Source organism: Agelaius phoeniceus, chromosome 3 (assembly GCF_051311805.1).
Source record: "Agelaius phoeniceus isolate bAgePho1 chromosome 3, bAgePho1.hap1, whole genome shotgun sequence".
In the NCBI taxonomy this organism is placed as follows: Eukaryota; Metazoa; Chordata; class Aves; order Passeriformes; family Icteridae; genus Agelaius; species Agelaius phoeniceus.
In genome coordinates this window covers 46,797,036-46,815,553 of record NC_135267.1, presented here as the reverse complement: position 1 = coordinate 46,815,553, position 18,518 = coordinate 46,797,036, and the positions used below count along the sequence as shown (strand labels likewise).

Sequence of the window (18,518 nt, the reverse complement as noted above, 5' to 3'; positions counted from 1 at the left end):
AGTTCCATAAAACATCTGGAAGTATCATCACTTGCCAAAGATGCTAAAGCACCTTGCTCCATTCCTGTGCTGAAGAGGCCTGATAACTCAGGGCTTCATACATCGCTTTCAAAATGCTGCCAACACACAAATTGGGTCAAACAGCTACATGAAAAATAATCTGCCTGGAAATCTTTAGCCAAACCATGATTCAGATCATGCTTTGAATAGCCAGCTGACTGCTGCCAACAAAAAAAACCCCAAAATATCTGACCAGCTGGTAGAGCCAGTTGAACTGAAGAAAACAATTGCAAAATGAGAGCAGAACAATGAGAAAACAATTGTTTTGAAAGTAGCTTCTGTGATCTGAATCAACAGAGAAAAGTTCATCTCTCAGGCATCAAATGCCCAGACACTAGGCACTCAATAACAAAAAATAATTGGAAATCTAATTGCTATTTTTACAGATTTTTTTTAGAGTAACATTTCCATGTAGCATTGTGATTTAGTCTCAAGAACTTGGCTAAATTTGATATAATATGTATTTAACCTAATAAATCAAATGCATATTTAATTCACACCACATCAACTTCCATTCAAGCATTTAGAGTCACAAACCATCCCAATATACCTTGTAGAATTGGTCATTGCCAAGCAGAAGGTCTCATCAAAACTGCTCAACTCATATGGCCTAAAAAACTCATTGTGGATATCAATTTCCTCTTCATATTTGTGGAATTTCTTCACTGTCAACTTGCGTCTGTTTTCAGCACATGTCACTGAGGGGGAAAAAAAAAATCATTTTACTAGCAATTACTGACTCTTGCAAAAATCTAATCCAAGAGTAGCCTGCTCACCTAGCCACCATACCAGTCATATCTCCTCTGAGACAAGGAAATATGACATGAAGAAGATGCATTGCACATCTTTAATAAATATGCATTATCAACCACTGTAATTTGATTTCACTTTATGATGACAATTCTTAATAAAATACGCTCCACAGCACCCCAGAGAAATAAGGGTATATTGTGTCAACTGTGACAGGAATAGGACCACCAGCACAGACTACAAATATATGCTAATAGACAAGAAAAAAAAAAATTAACTGTGCCCTGGGTCACAAACATGAAGGTCAAGTTTTAGCACTCAGGTAGCTCTTGCAACCTGCAATTGAAAAATCATATCTCCTTGGAGGGGGGAGGGGGTGGAGAAATATTTAAGAAACCATTATGGAAACATTCTTTTTTTCAGATTTGGGATAGAAATTAAAAAACATTTGTGACTAAAACTTCTTTTTCGAGATACTCTGCAAGGCAAGGAGCAAATATAGGTCCTACCTTCATCAAAAGGAAGAGGTAAATGCTTTAGCACACCTGTGGTCCACCAGTAAGTGTAGCTGTACAGGAAAACCAGAAACATAATTGATGCAGGAGATTGGTTCTTGTACCCAACCTATCCATCACCCATCCATACAGTGTCACTTCAGCAAACATTGCTGATTTGGAGGGAGGATTTCAACAGGCCCTTGTCCAACTACTTTGCTCTTAAATCAAGAAATTTAAACACACAAAACTCAATACAGGTATGGACAGAAGAGTGGTTTCGTTTCATTAACAAATACATTTCAGGTGCCTACCTCTACAGCACTGAAAATTAATGTATTAATGTCTTTGTACATATCAAAAGTATTTATATATTTCTCTTGTTCTGGTCATTGGAGGATGGGAGGAGTGAGGGGAAGGCATCCCCTCACAGATGTTATTCAGATCCCAAAATTTAGGAAATATGTATGAAGAAGTGAAGGTCAATGATAATAAGATTGGATGACTGTCAAAGCAGCTGACTTCTACAGAAAGAAATATTTGATGTAACAGCTGTCATAAGTCTGAGAGCTGTTGGCATATCTAACAGCAAAATTCAAGCCCTGCTGGAAGCTTATTCAGGATTTCTGTAAAACAACAAAGGAAGTCAAGCAACATTCATAAAACAAAGCATGTTTTAGCTTTCATTCATGTTTACACATTTTTATTGTCTCTTCTCAAATATACTTTAATTTCTTCTCTGATTTATTCTGATAGTTTCTTCTACTTCATTACAGGGAATGAAAACACAATTGTCTTCATAGATTTTTATTTCAAATACTTGTGTATTCACAATACTGTGAAGGCTGTAATCAGTATTAATGTGGTTATCTCCTACTCCTGTCAATGTAGCCATCTGCAGCAGACACAATGGGCGTATTCCCATGGCCAGGGATAGGCTTGTTAGTGGGATTTAGGAGATGGTACAGGACAGGCAGGAAACTGTGAATATCCTAGACAATAAGGAATGAGTTATGCCTGGTGGCCCTGCCTCCTCTCAAAGTACCATGCTAGTAAGCAATTTTCTCCAGTGCCTTCAGAAATGATGCAAACACACCCAGTTTTGTTGCCAGCATAAATGATAAGTAACATGGCAACACAAAGTCTCCTTTTCCATATTCCCTTCACGTGAATCATTAATTATATAGAAGTAAGATATGAACTTTATTAAATATCTTCCTCCTGATAAGGAGGCAATTACAATATAGGAAAAGCACAGACAGTCAAAGACGTTTCAATGACAGGAAACATCTTCCTTCTCATGTACCCTTGATTTCATTACAATTGTTATTATTTATTTTGCTACTGTGCCCAAGGAACCTAAAGGAGGCACTACACAGACAGGCAGGGAGAAGTTACACAAAGAACTTGTCAAAATGTTTGGTAGAAACAAAAAATTACTTAGAGGAGTTTTTTCACAGATTTATTTCACCTAGTTATTAGAGGAAGGTGTCATTTTATTCACATAATAATATTGTACTATTATTATAACTGCTCAGAAGAAATTCTGGTTTGAGTGAAAGGTAAAAATAATTAACAAGCAAATGAAGAGTACCAATATTTCTTTTTAATATTCCACCTCATTTGAGAACAGTATGTGTGACAAATAAGAGATAGCCTGTTTTAACAGAGTAACAGATGAAAGGGAAACAAGAACATTTGCATATTTGCAATATATCAGCTGAATTAATTTTAGACATACAATAATGTTCAGAATGAGTAGCTGAGAAAATTAATATTGCATGTTTAATGTGTGCCTGAAATAGCACTTGGTTGTATGGCTCATATAAGCTACCTTTAAGAGAAGCCTCAGGAGACAATACAGGAGGACAGAAATTCAGAAAGAGCCATATCATGTGCCAGCTGCTGCGACAGGTTAACAGAGCAAGCAGCCAACAGGGACTGATCACACTGGTTAAACACTTGCAGTTTTGCCCAGACCAAAATCTAAATGCAGGTATTCAGATCTGCCATTTGCACTAAATGGCAGCACATGTCACTGAGGGGGAAAGGACTTTACAGCTCGCAAAATGAATAAAGATAAAACCAGCCAAAATCCTAAGAGATTGTTTAGTTGACAAGTTGAGTACTGTCCGTTTTGTTAAAATGGATATTTTAAAAGCCCAGTATTCATAGTCTTAAAAAAATAATTTCCCTCTGTGAAGCAATTGAATTACTTTAAAATTTTATACTTTATTACCATACAACTATAGTGGAATGCAAATGAAGAAAAATAGTCTTAAAACAGGCTAGACATAGGCTGAAAGGAAGGCAGAAAATCATGGGTTTTTTGGAATGGACAGCTGCAGACTAAGTGCAGTACATAGAAAAATAAATGTTATCCTTTTCATATAATCTCAAATTCAACCATTAATAAATCTGACAATGAAGAATGCACCTATATATTAATGTAACTGTAGTAACTGTACTTCAGTACAACACTGAAGCATTTCACACTGAATGATTGAGTTTCATATGAAATTAAACTTATTTTTAAGTACCAAAGGAAATTAACATACTAAACAAACCCTTTGAAACACCAACATTCAGCATTTTATGGTAATCTCTTGAAGGTGGTTTTTAAGCTTTTGTATAAACATAAAAAACACTAAGCAAGTCTTTCACAGGCTGCCCTAATTATTGGCTTAGCAACATGTATTTTTTACAATGTATTAGAGCAGTACCAAATAAAACAAAAAATAAGACAGCAAAATACCTTTGCCTGGTCTGTGACAGACTGAGGGTGTTCTTGTGATGCAAATAAAAATCAGTGGGAAGTTCCCAGAGATGTGGCTTTCCTTCTGCAGGCTTGAACACTCCCAGAAAGAGATTGATGGAATCCTGCCTGTCCGCATCTGTTAGACAAGAGGCACACTTAACACCAGGAGCACTGCACAGCTCAGGCCCATTCAGACACTGCTTCTCTTTGCTCATCAGAGACTGAGTGTGTGTCCTATGACTGCTGCAGGGCCCTCTGGGCTTCAAGCAGCACCATGGAACTTCATTTACAGCAGAGCTGCTACATTGCAGGGCACGTGGGGCTGGTACCAACGCTGCCTCTTCCCTTGGCTTCTCCCTCAGGAGCCCAGACTTGGCAGAAGTCAGACCTCACACTGCAACTCTGTCTCCTGCATGTGTGCATGAAGCACATGCATAGATTAAGGCATGCTTCAAGAAATCTGACATACCTTAGTGAATTTACTGCAGCCTAAATAACTGAAAAATGACTTGATGAAATTAAACAATATCCATACAACACAAGTTTCCAACAAAACATACAAATGATTAATTCTTTGGGATTTTCTTGCCAACACATAGTAAAATGATTAAATTTCATAAACACCTTTTAGTAATTTGGACTTGTTCCCTGTTGGTTTAAACCATCAATTTAGGCTCCACCAAATTATCACTCAATATGTGTCTTACTTTTTCTCATCCATACAGCTTAATTAGTAGTAATTATCCTAAGAGTGTTGAGGTCAACAGATGAAAACACTTTCTTATAAGACTAGATTATTTTTAGATTCATGTATTTTGAATGATAGACAAGCAGTAATGTGTGGCTAAGAGATTTATTTAGGAAGCAGTGATAGTAGGCCTCTTTCAGCCCTGCTCTGAATCTTATATAATGTATGACCCCAAGCAAATCACTAAAATTTTCTGAGTCTGTTTAATTCAGGTACATAAAATACACAAGCATTAAAAAAACGTTTCTCGGATCAGAAACACAAGGAAATGCTGATTTATGAACTAGCTAGCCCTCAGATTTTTATTTGCATTTTAAAGGATATATGATTAATAGCAATAATAATAAAAGCAGTACAGCAAATCAGCACCTTGTTCTAAAACTGTTTCCTTTTTCTCTGCTTTCTTAGAAAACTTAAAGAATAAAATGATCTCTCTTAATTTGCCACATTAACAAGCTAGCTGTTGCCCTCTGAACAGGCAGTGTAGGACAGCGAACCTTTAAATTTCACTGAAACAAATATTTTAAAACTCCATACTAAAAATGCAACAAAGTAAATATAACATCGAATGCTACATTTCAGCAATGTCATCTTCAAACACAAGGAATGCATACAGCACCAAAAACATTTGCCTCAAATGGGATCAAATACCAAAATCCTAAGTAAATTGGGGAAAGTGTGCAGCACTTTTAAGAAAATTTCAATCAAAGATAGCATTGACTTCAGTAAAGACTAATGTTTATTTGTGTAGTTTCCTACAAGTTCATTGAGATTACGAGATGGACTTCATTTATTTCTCAATTTTTTCTTCTTTTTGTAACATCTTTTTTGTAACAAATTATTTTATTACTAGAAGACAGGCATATCATGACTATACTTGCAAGCAGACCACAGCCCCAGATGTGGACCTAGAACTTTGCTCAGGCTTCTACCTAACCATTTCATTGGCTGGCATAAACAGCTCAGAGATTTGTGCCACCTTCTATGTCACAGTACAGGTGACACTGCAAGTGTGCTACCTTTGGCTCAAAAGAATTGATGAAGCCCGACTTTATTGCCAATGCAAATAATAAGAGATCGCATCACTGAAATAAACAAGTTCTCTATTTCCCATTTAGTTTGGACAAATGATACACAAATTATGTGGTTTACGTTCAGAAAAGTTACTCTGAATGGTGTGGTCTCAACATTGTTATATATACAAAAGCAATAATTTCAGCCAAAGAAAACAGATTACTGAAGTATTTCTAGCCATTGTCCAACTCACTGTTTTAAAGTTCACAGTCTCTAAATAATTGCAATCTGCTAAGACAAAGAAAAAAAAGGTACCTCCACCCCTGGCTAGGCAACTTTTGTGAAAAAGAGTAATAGAGGACTGACAGAATATTTATAACACAGTAGCACTCAGTGTTTGCACTTCTGACATGTCTTAGACCATCCTTTGATCATTCTTTTAGATCTTTTGCAAGACTTCTAAACACACCACAGGTTTGGTTTTTTTAAAATTTTTCATAAAATAAGGCTCAGCATTTTTCAAAGAAGTTTTCCCTTAGCAATGTTGCCCAGAAGAAAGTAGAACACTCAGTGTTCAACTAATGAGTGACATGAGCTAATAAAGGAATAAGTTAATATTTTACAGTTTATTTGAATGACAAAAACTAGCTTTTTTACTTGGTTTTTGAATTTAATTTTATCTTTTCTACCACAGATTTAACAGTTTGTAGCTCCTATTTACACAAAAATATTACGCGCATTACAGCTTGCTTTGTTTTGAGCTCTCAGAAACAACACAAGAAATACTCCACATGAAGCCTTCTACTCATGTTTAGATTTACCAGTTTCCTTATATTTGCTGAAGTCATTGTGTCCATCATTTTAAAACTCTGCAACACCTACCTGCTCCTCTATTGATCTACAAATGTCACTGACAGATGCAGTGCTACATCTGTGCATTTTCTAAATAAAGGGATGCATGCTACAACACAGGATAAATAAATATATCATCAAATCAGAATACCTATTTGAGATGTTACAAAATTATTTGGAAATTATAGTATAGAGGAACTCTGCCATAAGGTCATAGTGTAGATTACTGAAACATCATGAGTAAGATGTTTTGTAAACAATGGCTTGAAAGAAAGCACATAAATTTACCTGAGAAAGCATTACTGTAGTATCTTGAGAGTGTTTGCATAATATCTTTGGAATGCTGAGTCCATGGAGCAATCTTTCTGTAAGTTTTTACTCTGTGGACAAGCTGAGAGCCTCCATACTGCAGAGAAAGTGTGTCCCCATGATCTTCATATAATTCTTCAAATAATCTGAAGGAAAAGCAAAATATGTCATCTATGAAACTTCTGAACAGAATTTTAAAAGAGAAAATATAATAAAGTCTTTCTGCAAGTGCAATACAATTTCTTTGCCTTTATTCAGATAAATATGTGAAAATTTTATTCTGACATAATAATTACTAAGAAGGTTTAGACTTTGAGATTTTCATTACTTTTTAATATAAAAGAAGAAGTTCACACAGCGTATGCAGTTCTGTAGATTGAGGAAGATTAACATGTCCTACTACTTAATGGGGAGAAAATAAACAATATATCGTCACTAAGCAAGGGACAGAATATATCAATATCTCAAGGCTACATCTTCTGTTAAGTACATCAGGAATGAAGTTAGCATTACCTTCCAAAAATCTCTGTTACAATAATGATGACTCAAAGGTACAAAATGAATAAACATGACTTGTAAGAAAAGTGTATGGCAGTCAGGTAAAATTTGCTGGAGCTGGAAAATCTTGATGTAAGTAGAAAGCAAAAAGAATTGGATAAGAATTGACTTAGGAGAGCTGGCTAAAAAGTTCTTGGCATCAAGAAGTTGACACTATCCAAACTGGGACTAGTTCAAATAGCACAAATTAAATAAGCTTCCTATCAATGACAAAAACAAGACAAAAAGAGGCTATCTTAAGGAGATGATGCTCAGTCTAAAACATAAGTGACAGGTGGGTGCTTCTCAGAAATGGAGACTATGGCCTTGCTTGAGCAAGACAATGACAAGGATGATATTTTGCTAAAAAAGACAGGCAGTTTAGTTAAGAGGCAAAAAAAACCCCCAAACCAGAACAAAATTAGCCCCAATCCCAAAACAAAAAAGCAAACCCAGTCATTAAACTTGTTGGAATGTGTTTCACATCAGTATAGGAAAACAAAGTAACTCAGGCATCTACATGTAATACTTGCTGAGCAAAAAAGTCCTTGGGGAGTGAAAAGGAAGATAGAAACAAACAACAAAATAATTTGTTTTTTTAAAAAGCACCAGAAAAAGACAACAAAAGCATTCCCCTAATAAAGTTTCCAACAAAAGGGACAGTATTGTATATGTAACCTAGCAACCATCTGACTGAAGTTCTACTGGAAAGGAGCTGGATGAAGAGCACTTCTCTGAGCAGCAAATCCATTTCTGTAAAAACTAAATAGCTGTCCACCAAATCTTCTGTCCAAGGTCAAGTACAAAAAGATCAATTAGAAGGAAACATCTGCTAAGTAACTTTAAAAAAACAAAAGAAAAACCCCAAAACAACAGACAAAAAAAAAAAAAACCAAAGAAATAATCCCAAGCCCACTTGCCTCTACAGACATTGTTCAAAGAGCACAATACCATGTATGAGAATCTCATTTGTTTCTTTGGGTTTGGTGGGTTGGTTTGGTTTTGTTTGACCAGTAGCCCCAGGAGGCTGCACAGCAACTGGTATTGGCAGCAGGAATTATTCATTCCCAGAGGTAAATGTGCAGCTCCCAGCACCTGGGACATGGTGGATCAGAGGTACAGCCACTAGTGGGTGCTCTCCCTGGCCACCAGGCAGAGGCCAGGAGGCACCCACCTGACGAGAGAACCAACATGCTGCAGGTGAGGTGGTTTGTGCAGCACATACCAGCTCCAGGCACCAGGCAAGTGCTGGAAACTAATGGGAAAAAAGAGGAGGAGCTGAAGGTATATCTCAAGGGGACTGAAGGGGACTGAAGCAAAACTACTTGTGGTTTCTGAATACAAGTTAGGTCTCCATGCTCTAAAACTATCAAACCACTAGTAAAAATCAGCAATGAAGCCATAGGTTTCATAATCACAACAACAGCTTAAAAGAGTAAAAGCACAGCACCTTAAAGACCCCTACATTAATTTCTGAAGCATGTGTACAAGTTAAGCAGCTTAGTTTACCCTTAACCCCAAAGCATTTCAATACAAATGCTGGGTTTTCGTAAAGAGTTTGAGGATGCTTGTATAAATACCATTGACACCTGATCTGAAAGAACAATTTTGCTGAAAAACTTTTCTTCAATAAATCAAAAACCATGAAATCTTCCCAAAGAAAAAGTAGGAAATAGCAAGGTAAGATGAACTTATATGCAATTACCAGTTTGGCATTCTCCTTGAAGTATGTATTTACTTCAGTTTTCACTCTCAGTCAGCATTTTGCCTCAAGCAATTGAAACAAGTGCAAAAGACTGGGGCAGAGGTTTTCTTAAATTATTTCAAGGGAAAACACATCTCTTTAAGTTCAGGCATATAAAAAGAATGAAGTCAAGCAGTTATATCATAAGACTGATTAATATTCTTTTCCAGAAAATCGAACTTTCAGCATGACAGGATTTTCTCATGATTTCAAATATCAAAGATGTTTTAAACATGGACAAATAAACATGAAATCATTCCAGCAGAAATAACTGTACGCTTCTTCTACATGGACATAATTCTCCATAATCTCTTGACTCAAAATTAACATTTAAAACCATGACACACTCTTTTAATCTATCTTACCTTACAGCATCTGTATCAAATTGTAAATTTGGTTTATCAATCAATCCCAATGAATACAACTGGTAGGCCAAAGCACATTTCCCCACCATAAACTGGGCTGTGTTAGTGCGATCTAAACAGTCCACACAGTTGGTTCGGAGGACTCCAGTCTGGTGAAGCAATCCAAATGAAAGATTTATCTTAATCAACAAATTACTACAGTCATGCTTATTACTTTTTTGCTACTAGCTAAGTCTTATCAAATCTCAAATTATGTCAAATTTTATCTGCTCTGCTGTTTATCTTCCCTCAACAAACATATCCCAGTTATCAGCTAGTGCAGGAATGGTCACATGCTCTCTAACTTACAAGAAACACAAAATTATGAGTGGCAAGTCAAATCTTAAGAATATGCCCTGTGTTCAGAGTATGTAACCCTAAAATTCAGGTATAAATTTGATATTGTATGGTTTGTAGTTTAGTCAGTACTTTTCTGACCGTAAAGGAAGACATATTTCTAGTTTTATTTTCTTTTAGTGCTGGAAACTGTAACAATGTACAGAATATTCAGCACTGGTGAAAATGTCAGTAACCCATGTTCCTGTCTATGAATATGTTACCAGGGTTAAGTATGTGCTTATTCCTCACTGCTTCTGTAGAACATTTTATGACACAGTGCTAAAATGCTGCTGGTTTAACTTTCACCGCACTGATAACATTACAGACTGAACAGTAATGGAAACCAGTTTAAAATACAAGCATTTCTCAGACTAAGTCCAGCAAAGATACAATTCCAACACCACACGGTTTTGGGGTACCATGCAAGAACTTAAGACCCTAATTCCCAATTAGATTTCTAGGAATGACAGCCATAATAATATGTACTATAAATATCAATTTAAGAGCAATCTGTGAGTCACCAATCAGGCATTTAAGGGAAATGAATCACTGTTCTTTGGAAGTGCTGACCTACATCACTATGAACTAAAGAAGTATATTTTAGTACCTGCAAGCGACCAGTGGAAACAACACAACCTCCCAGTTCATTCCACCTGAAAAAGAAACAAAACAAAATTACTTTCAAATGATTTAATAAAATAACAGATCATATCAGGTATTGATCTGCTCAGTGACAAATTGTTACTTCTGAATTTTCAGTGACTTGAGAGACTTCATCTGCAGCAGTCTAAGCAAATACAGTTTCTATTTTAAAAAAAGTTTTATATTTTGTATTTATAAAACCATAAAATCCACTGGTTAACAACAGATTCAGTAACATTTAGATGACAATTATCTTATTAGTATGCCTCAAAAGAAGTCACTTGGTAATTTAGTCAGTCTTAAAATAACAAATAATTTAATACACATAGAAATTCCTAACAGCTTTCAAAGGAATAGGTGCTATTCATTATGCATCAAATAAATTATAGGTACTTTTCATCTGGACGCAAGATGCTGCAGTAGGAATCTGGTCGATTTACAAAAAATCCAGTCTTCTTCACTACACTTTCTGCAATCACATTCAGTCTGTCAAGGACATTGCAAAGTTTGCTGAGGAGAGGGGAAAAAAAGAGATAGTCAAAATACATTAATACTAAAAAAAGTCTCACTACATAAGAAGTTTTTCCATAACAAAAATTATTTAAAAACAGGCCCATATCACAGCTTTATTCATTCAACTGTAATTATGCTTATAGTTCTCTTAGATTCTACAGGACAGAAAGACTGACTATGTCTAAGCAATTTTGCTTCTTCTTGATAAAAACATTATATAAACTAGAAGGAGAAGACATAAAAAACCTAAAACGCCTTGATTTTTACATCATACAGATTTTTTTCTACCAAACTTTCTGTGATTCAAAAACATGAATGAGGCAGAAAAGGATGTATGATCATCCTAAATCACATTTCCTTGTTTTGTTTGGAAGCTGCTGTTTTATTCAGTAACATTTGCTTCCATATGTGCATTTCAGTCACAAGCACTAGTATAGAAAATACTACTTCTACCTTTTAGTGTATTTGGCCATATCCCAGGGTATATATATAATTGCATGCTCTGGGGGTAAGAACTGGTTGAGATATGTCACAGCAGCAACAAGTTCTTCACTGAGAATCCTTTCGTGCTTTCTTTTTTCACGTTCCTTTAGCAAAAAGAAAAGGAACTTAACATCAAAATTTTCATTAACGACTGCATATAACCCATACACGTATGCATATATAATGGAAATCAAAAGTGGAAGCTGTAGCAACAGCAGGCAGTTCTTCATAAATAGTACAATAAAAATAAGAACAGAAAAGATAGAAAAATCATAGAAAAATCTGAACATTCTAGGTTTTTAACAATCATTTGTTATTAGTAGTAAAAGCCACCTGTTTCAAACATGCATAATCATTGGCTGAAAAATGGTATACTGTAAGCGTAAAGAAGAAAACACAGAAATAAAAGTGGCTATGTAGATAAAATGGAGAACCACAAAAGAGAAGAAAAAACACAGGCCAAAAGGGAAGCATTCCATTCAGTTGTGGAATACAGGAGGAAAAGGGAAATTCTTCTTCATTACTGGCAGGAGATGGCAAACAACAGCTCCCACCTCCCAGTCTTGCAATTATTTTTGAAAATCAGAATTGTGTTGCCATTGCCTGAATATAAAATTTGTTTTCATAGAACCACAGAATGGTCTGGGTTAGAACAGACCTTAAGATCACCTAGTTCCAATCTTGCTTTGAATGCAACCATACTATTTCAGTAGTTATCAGTGCTAATTTAAATTTAATGTTAAATTTATTTGGACTTAGATCTAACGGGTAATAGCAAAAACCTGAAAAGAACAGTGAAAGATTACTGTAAGAAATCTCTAAACATGGGAAATCTTGTTTTTGAAGGGCTGTAGTGGAAGCAAAGTTATGTACTATATCCTGTAGGATAAGATTTATGAAAAAAATATTTCACTTATAAGCGAATATTAGTTTTAGAACATAATCAAAATTATGCAGTAACTCTACAGAAGGAAGCTTAATATTAAAAATCAAACACATAGAACATATTCAAAATATTGTACCTTCACAAGATTCAATATAATAATAGGAGAGCCAAATCTCTGAAGCATTTGGTCAAAGTGAAGAGCAGCAACATGTGCATAAGGATCTGCTTGGTCCACTGAAACAAACATAAATTGAAGATGATAATAAATGAGCTGTAGAATTTCCCCTTAATAGTACTCTACACAAAAGATGCATTAATTCTCTGGTAGTAATGACACAGTTAAATACTTTCCCCACTTTTCATGTAAAAGCTGTTAAAAAAATACTCCCTTTGCCGAATTGCAGGCAGCTTCTTAAATTTTCATGAAATGCCAATACAGAACAATTATTCTGGCCCCATTAATCTCAGCCCAGACATTTTCCACCATTTTCAACAGGTTTAGTATTTTATCCACAATACTAAGATAAATGTAGCTAACTTCACACACAAAGTAATACAAAGAAAGCTCACATCTTCAAACAGAAACATTTCCTATTTAATTTCTGAATGTGAAGTCTAAGATTGAGATTTTTTCCATAATTTTTTACTTTGAATTATGGCTTCACAAAGCACAAGTGAACAGACAATTTGCTCATTTTTGCAAATTCAGTTTTCACTTATTCTCTCAGATTTTCCTTTAGGACACAGCACTAACCATAATCTATCACAAAGAATAATTTGTACACACGTGTTATAGGTGGCTTAGGCATCATAGTTGAAATATCTTGAGACCAGTACAGAGGGACAGACCCTCGAACCTGAACATAGGAAGAATAACTCCCCGCAGAAAATGACATAACTGAAGCATCATAAAGTATTTGTTCAGTTTCCACTTCATTAGCAACATCTCCCTAAACCAAACAGAAATACACATATGATGTAGACATGACATTCAAAGCTGCATGCAGTACAGAGAATTGATCATTACAAACAGAGCACAGTTAAACTGTGAGACACTGAACCACAGTAGTGAGAACAACACTGAAGGTTAAATTCCCATTTGTCCCTAATGAATATTACCAATTTTTTATTTCTTCCCTCAGTTTGGAAATAACATTATCTCTAAGTTTAAAAAACCAAAACAAGTGCCAAAAAACCAAGTGGTAAAAAATCAAAACTATGTAGAACTATTATATTTATTATTTTAGGAACAATTTTATTATGCCAACGAAAAATGCAATGATACCTGTGATAATATCATCTAATAGCATAATTTATAGCCAAACCCTTAACAATCCTCCAAACTATTTCAGCTCTACAGTCAGTCAAGTTCAAGCTTTCATAATGGGGAGGGGCAGGAGGAAACAACCCCTAAAATCATATTTGATTTACCTCACAGTTTGCTCCTCGTTTCAGAAAACGTGTTCCAGCAAATTTGCTTGATCTTCTGGCTATCAGAGTGACATATATAGGGCGGCCATATATTAACAGTTCTTGAAAGAGAAGTTAAGGTTTACATGTCACATGCAATTTTTTGTTCACTTACTTTATGCACGCAAAAATAAGGTCTAACAAAAGTGTATGAAACTGATAGATCTGATTTACTAAAATCACCTTAACAGTGGTATCACTTCCAGACTTATTTTGCAACTGGAAGAGAACATTGCCCTTTCCAACAATCTGTTTTAAGAACTTTGAAAAGCAAGTACATTGCAATACATCACCCACTTTTCAGAGCCTACAGAAGAGAAGCAGCATTTCTATTTTATGAAATGACAATGGAGGAGAAATGGATACAAGATACACCTAGCACTGCAAATGCTGCTTTTGTGAATACTGGGATTAAAACTTGGGAGCTTCATTTTCAGATGAAGTGTATTGGTTACCCTCTAATTATTTGTTTGGAAAAATATACAAATTTGCAACCACTTGAGTAAAATAACTGAAACCCAGAGGCAAACACGCTATTGATGCAGTGGTGGCTTTTTTACAGTCTTTTTCCATTTTACTAAAACCAAACAGAATCAGAGCCTAGTGTGACTACCATTGCTCCTCAGTGTTAGGGGGGCACAAGAAAGAATTAAGAAGATATTTGCTCACTCCTGCAGTTGCAGGCATAATGTTGGCAGTCAGATCCAGCTTTGATTAAGTAAGACCACAAATGAAATAGTGGTATATAAAAGCAGATCTAGCTTTTTTTCTGAGGAGTAAGCCAATGACCAACAGTCTTACAATCATAAAACAGCAAAATCAAATTTTGCAGACACCACTAATGTTAATGTCATAATTGTTTTTGCTTCCCCAGAAATTTTAAGCTAACATGATACTGTTGGTGAATAAAACAGAGTATCTTTGTAATATACTAAATTCTTAACACATAACCTGACATTTCTTTGGACTGTGATATGCATTTGGACTTTTGCTTCTTCTGCTACAATGTACATAGACCCTTTTAACCATTTAAAATAGTATATAGTCAAGAAAAGAGACTTTCACACGTCCTAGTGCTCTTCACACAGCAGGGCTGAAGTTCCATCATCGACTTCAACAGAAAGACAGTAAATACAAGAATTTCTGCAAATCTCAGTAACTAAAAAATGTTTTAGAGAAGATCAGTAGGAGAGCATTTCTATGGCAATGTCATGGTTTAAAAACAGCTGAAACCAGATCAGTCAGCATATCAGTTCTGCTTAGCTTTTCTCTCTTTCCTGAAACATCTGCAAAAAAATACAGCTGAGCCAAAAAATCCTCTCAAGTTCTTTACTACTAAACCCCACACTTATTAACAAAGCTTCACTGAAAATGCAGTCTACCTGTGATAGGATCTCTTACAATAACTATAATTCTTACTTAGAAAGTCATGAAAATAAAAGCTAAACAATAAGTATAAAATTGAATGGTATTTATATGACAAAGAAATAATTCAATGTTCAAACTGGGTTTTTTCAAAATTGATAAACCAAAATTCATTACGACAGTTGAAGGATACTTGATTGTCCACAGAATCCATGAATAATATACAGCAGCCAGTCACGATGAACAGCACTTCTTACTGCTTCCAGAAGCTTGGCATTCCACACGTACTTCTTGTAAGGCGTACTGCAAATCCCAAATACACCTAGGAAGTCGTTACAGTGGAAATGCATTAGCAATTAAGAAACAAACACACCTGCTTTAAAATCCAGGACATTGGATCTTTGTTTTGATTTTCCCTTGACTGCAACTCAGTGTAGCATTTACTTGCATCCTTGAGGTTTGCCGAACACAGATAATTCCAGGCACGTGAAGTTTTATCCAGCTTTTATGAGGATTTGCAGTTTTTCTAGAGTTGCCAGTCACTGTTGTGATTGAGTGCCTTCATGCAGAAGTTACTGATATACTTCAGTATTAAAAAGAGATCTCTACAGAGCAGCATCAAGGGATTTGATAATGAGGGAAATAAAGTTGTGAATTCCAGTTGAATTCCTCCATACAGAAGGACTTTATAAGCTTCTCAATTCTAGGTCACCTCTAATTACCTACAAGGCTCTGGAAGATCATGAACATCAATCCTTTTTCACACAATTCAACACAGTCTTCCTAATTTGCACTAACACGAAGAAACACATCTATTGTAGACCTACAAATTAAAATTCTGTTTCTGATATATCTGGAATCAGAGTTGTCTTCTCTTTCAAATATCAGGACCAAGATGTGACAACTGTCATTGAAAGGTGGTAGAGGGAATTGAATTAATCTGAAACTTAGAAGAAAGAGGACAAGAATTCTATTGCCTATATTTTTTCACACTTTTTTCAAATGAAGTTTCTGACAGGACAAATTACATTGTAGCAGTATGAATGCCAATTATAGCAGGAGTTCTTCTCACAGACTGCAGGTGAAAATGCAGCTGTTGAACAAACTATTGCCACCTAGACCCAACTTACTGTAAGCCCAGGGAAAACTGATGTAAACAAAATATTTTCATGATGGGGTTTAGACAGTCAGCAGAAGCTGGTCACAAGCACTTAGCCAGCAATTTTTCCTCTTTCTTACTACTAGTGGCATTACTTTGGTGAGAATTTATTTTTAAATGACAGGTGGCTATTTGTTACACATATTCTATGATTATATAGGTGAGCAGCACACACTGCTGATGGGGTCAAGGTTAGGGCATCTTCATTTCTGATTGTTTTTACAATGACATAAAAGAGATAGTGCCTTCGTAAGGAGTCCTGAGGGATACTCCAGATTAGAGTCTTTGCAGAAGAGGAATTATTGCTCTCTTCATTCCTTATGGTCCTTTCTGATATTGTAGTATTTGATAACCAGTTGCTGGTATCTTGATATATATGACCATGTTACTAACATCTTTTTCCTGGGGGCATGGGGGTTTCATTCAACAGAATAAAATCCAATATTAAGAATTTCAGGAGAAAATTACTCTGTGTATGTGTTCATGAAGAAAAATGGAGAGAAAATAGTTTTTCTCTCTGGCTGTTCATCTTTATACTCTTATGAATACATTAGATCCAAACTGAAGGCTGAACTTTCCAACCGAAATGAGAAATTTTTCTTACATTTCTTGACAGGGGTTACTACAGTAAGAGGATGCTAACTTCATACAGTTCCTCTGTTGTCAGTAAAAAATGGTACTTAATCAGTTATTGCTTCCCACTCTCCTTGTAACTCATTCCTGTTGGGAGATTCAGAAGTCAGTTAAGTAATCAATTGCTGGAAAATGTCAGCATGCTGAGTCATCTTCCCCAATTGCAATGTAGCTTAAAACAATGACTACACACCTCTAGAAATCATTGTTCACATTGAAATGTATTTGGCACTTCACAAAATCTTTTATTAACTCACAGTTGTTAGGACACTACTGACCAACAACAGAAGACATGAATATTTCTCAAAAGTAAACCTAAGTGGAACATAGTTTAAATGCACTCATGTCCAACAACATCAGTTTAATTAGATGAATTTTCTTACCACTTCCCCCCTGTGTTGAAAGTCCTTCATCTTCAAATATATCAAAACTCTCTTGTCGGGTCTGGGTTGTTTCAGTTTTTAATATCTCAAGCGGCATTCTCAGGACAGTAAGATTATACTGAAGGGAGTGAGATAGATCATAGCTGTAACTGATAGACAGTTAACATTTATTAATAATTGTAGATGCAGAGGAATTTTCTGAAAGCCCTTACTTTACATCTGTACTTATATTTAACACAGTACTGTTTTATAGAAAAGACTTCTGAACAAGAAACACAGATCCTGATTCTATAACAGCAAATGATACAAATGATTTCCAAAAGAAGCTTTACAAACACAGAAACTGTTTACAGTTTACAAAAACTGAAAAAGTGTTTATATTCTTCTTTTAACTGAAAACTAAACATATATTTGCATGGAAGAAAAACTCAAGTTTTACACTGAAAAAAATCTTTCACATGCCAAAGCATGAAACACACATAAAACTTGGGTAGGTTTTATCTTCACAGATCCAGCTGTGAAAGCCTTCATTTTCCAAGAGGAAGCATCTTCTAGACTGACACACCTTTTGGTGATTGCAAGAGGGATGTTTCTGGGGTTTTTTTGTTTGTTTTTTTTTTTTTTTTTTTTTTTTGTTTTTTGGGGTTTTTTTTGAAAGTCTTCAAGTCTTCTTCCACTACTGCCAAGTTTACCACCACATTTCTCCCATTTTTGTGCTGTCCCAAAAATCTCATTTAATAGTAGCTGGGACACAGAAACTTGTCTTAGATATGGCATTCATGAAACAATAAACAAGAGAACTGCTAAAAAGCCCTATGAAAGACATACCCCACCTAGGGTGTATCTTAAATGAGGATCTATTTCTCTACCTTTGCTCCTGAGTCAAGGCAAAGCTTTATTTATGGAAAATGGGATCAATAAAGAATAAATAACAAGATAAGCAACCTCCCCTGAAACCTAATACTTTTCCAAAGA

At 35.4% G+C, this 18,518-nt stretch overlaps 1 protein-coding gene across 4 annotated transcripts in view; it reads right to left on the bottom strand.

Moving 5' to 3' along the window:
* FIG4 (FIG4 phosphoinositide 5-phosphatase) overlaps positions 1-18,518 on the bottom strand; it is a 51,125-nt gene that overhangs the window by 17,112 nt on the left and 15,495 nt on the right. For all 4 annotated transcript variants that reach the window (XM_054628722.2, XM_077175193.1, XM_054628723.2 and 1 more), the window contains 13 exons: positions 17,544-17,692; positions 15,562-15,690; positions 13,965-14,065; positions 13,321-13,483; positions 12,670-12,767; positions 11,618-11,751; positions 11,045-11,161; positions 10,617-10,662; positions 9,632-9,780; positions 6,965-7,131; positions 4,060-4,198; positions 1,320-1,378; positions 611-758 (listed from right to left, as the gene is read on the bottom strand). In XM_054628722.2, coding sequence (XP_054484697.2) covers positions 611-758; positions 1,320-1,378; positions 4,060-4,198; positions 6,965-7,131; positions 9,632-9,780; positions 10,617-10,662; positions 11,045-11,161; positions 11,618-11,751; positions 12,670-12,767; positions 13,321-13,483; positions 13,965-14,065; positions 15,562-15,690; positions 17,544-17,692 — 1,599 coding nt within the window. The remainder of the gene's footprint in view (positions 1-610; positions 759-1,319; positions 1,379-4,059; positions 4,199-6,964; positions 7,132-9,631; positions 9,781-10,616; positions 10,663-11,044; positions 11,162-11,617; positions 11,752-12,669; positions 12,768-13,320; positions 13,484-13,964; positions 14,066-15,561; positions 15,691-17,543; positions 17,693-18,518) is intronic.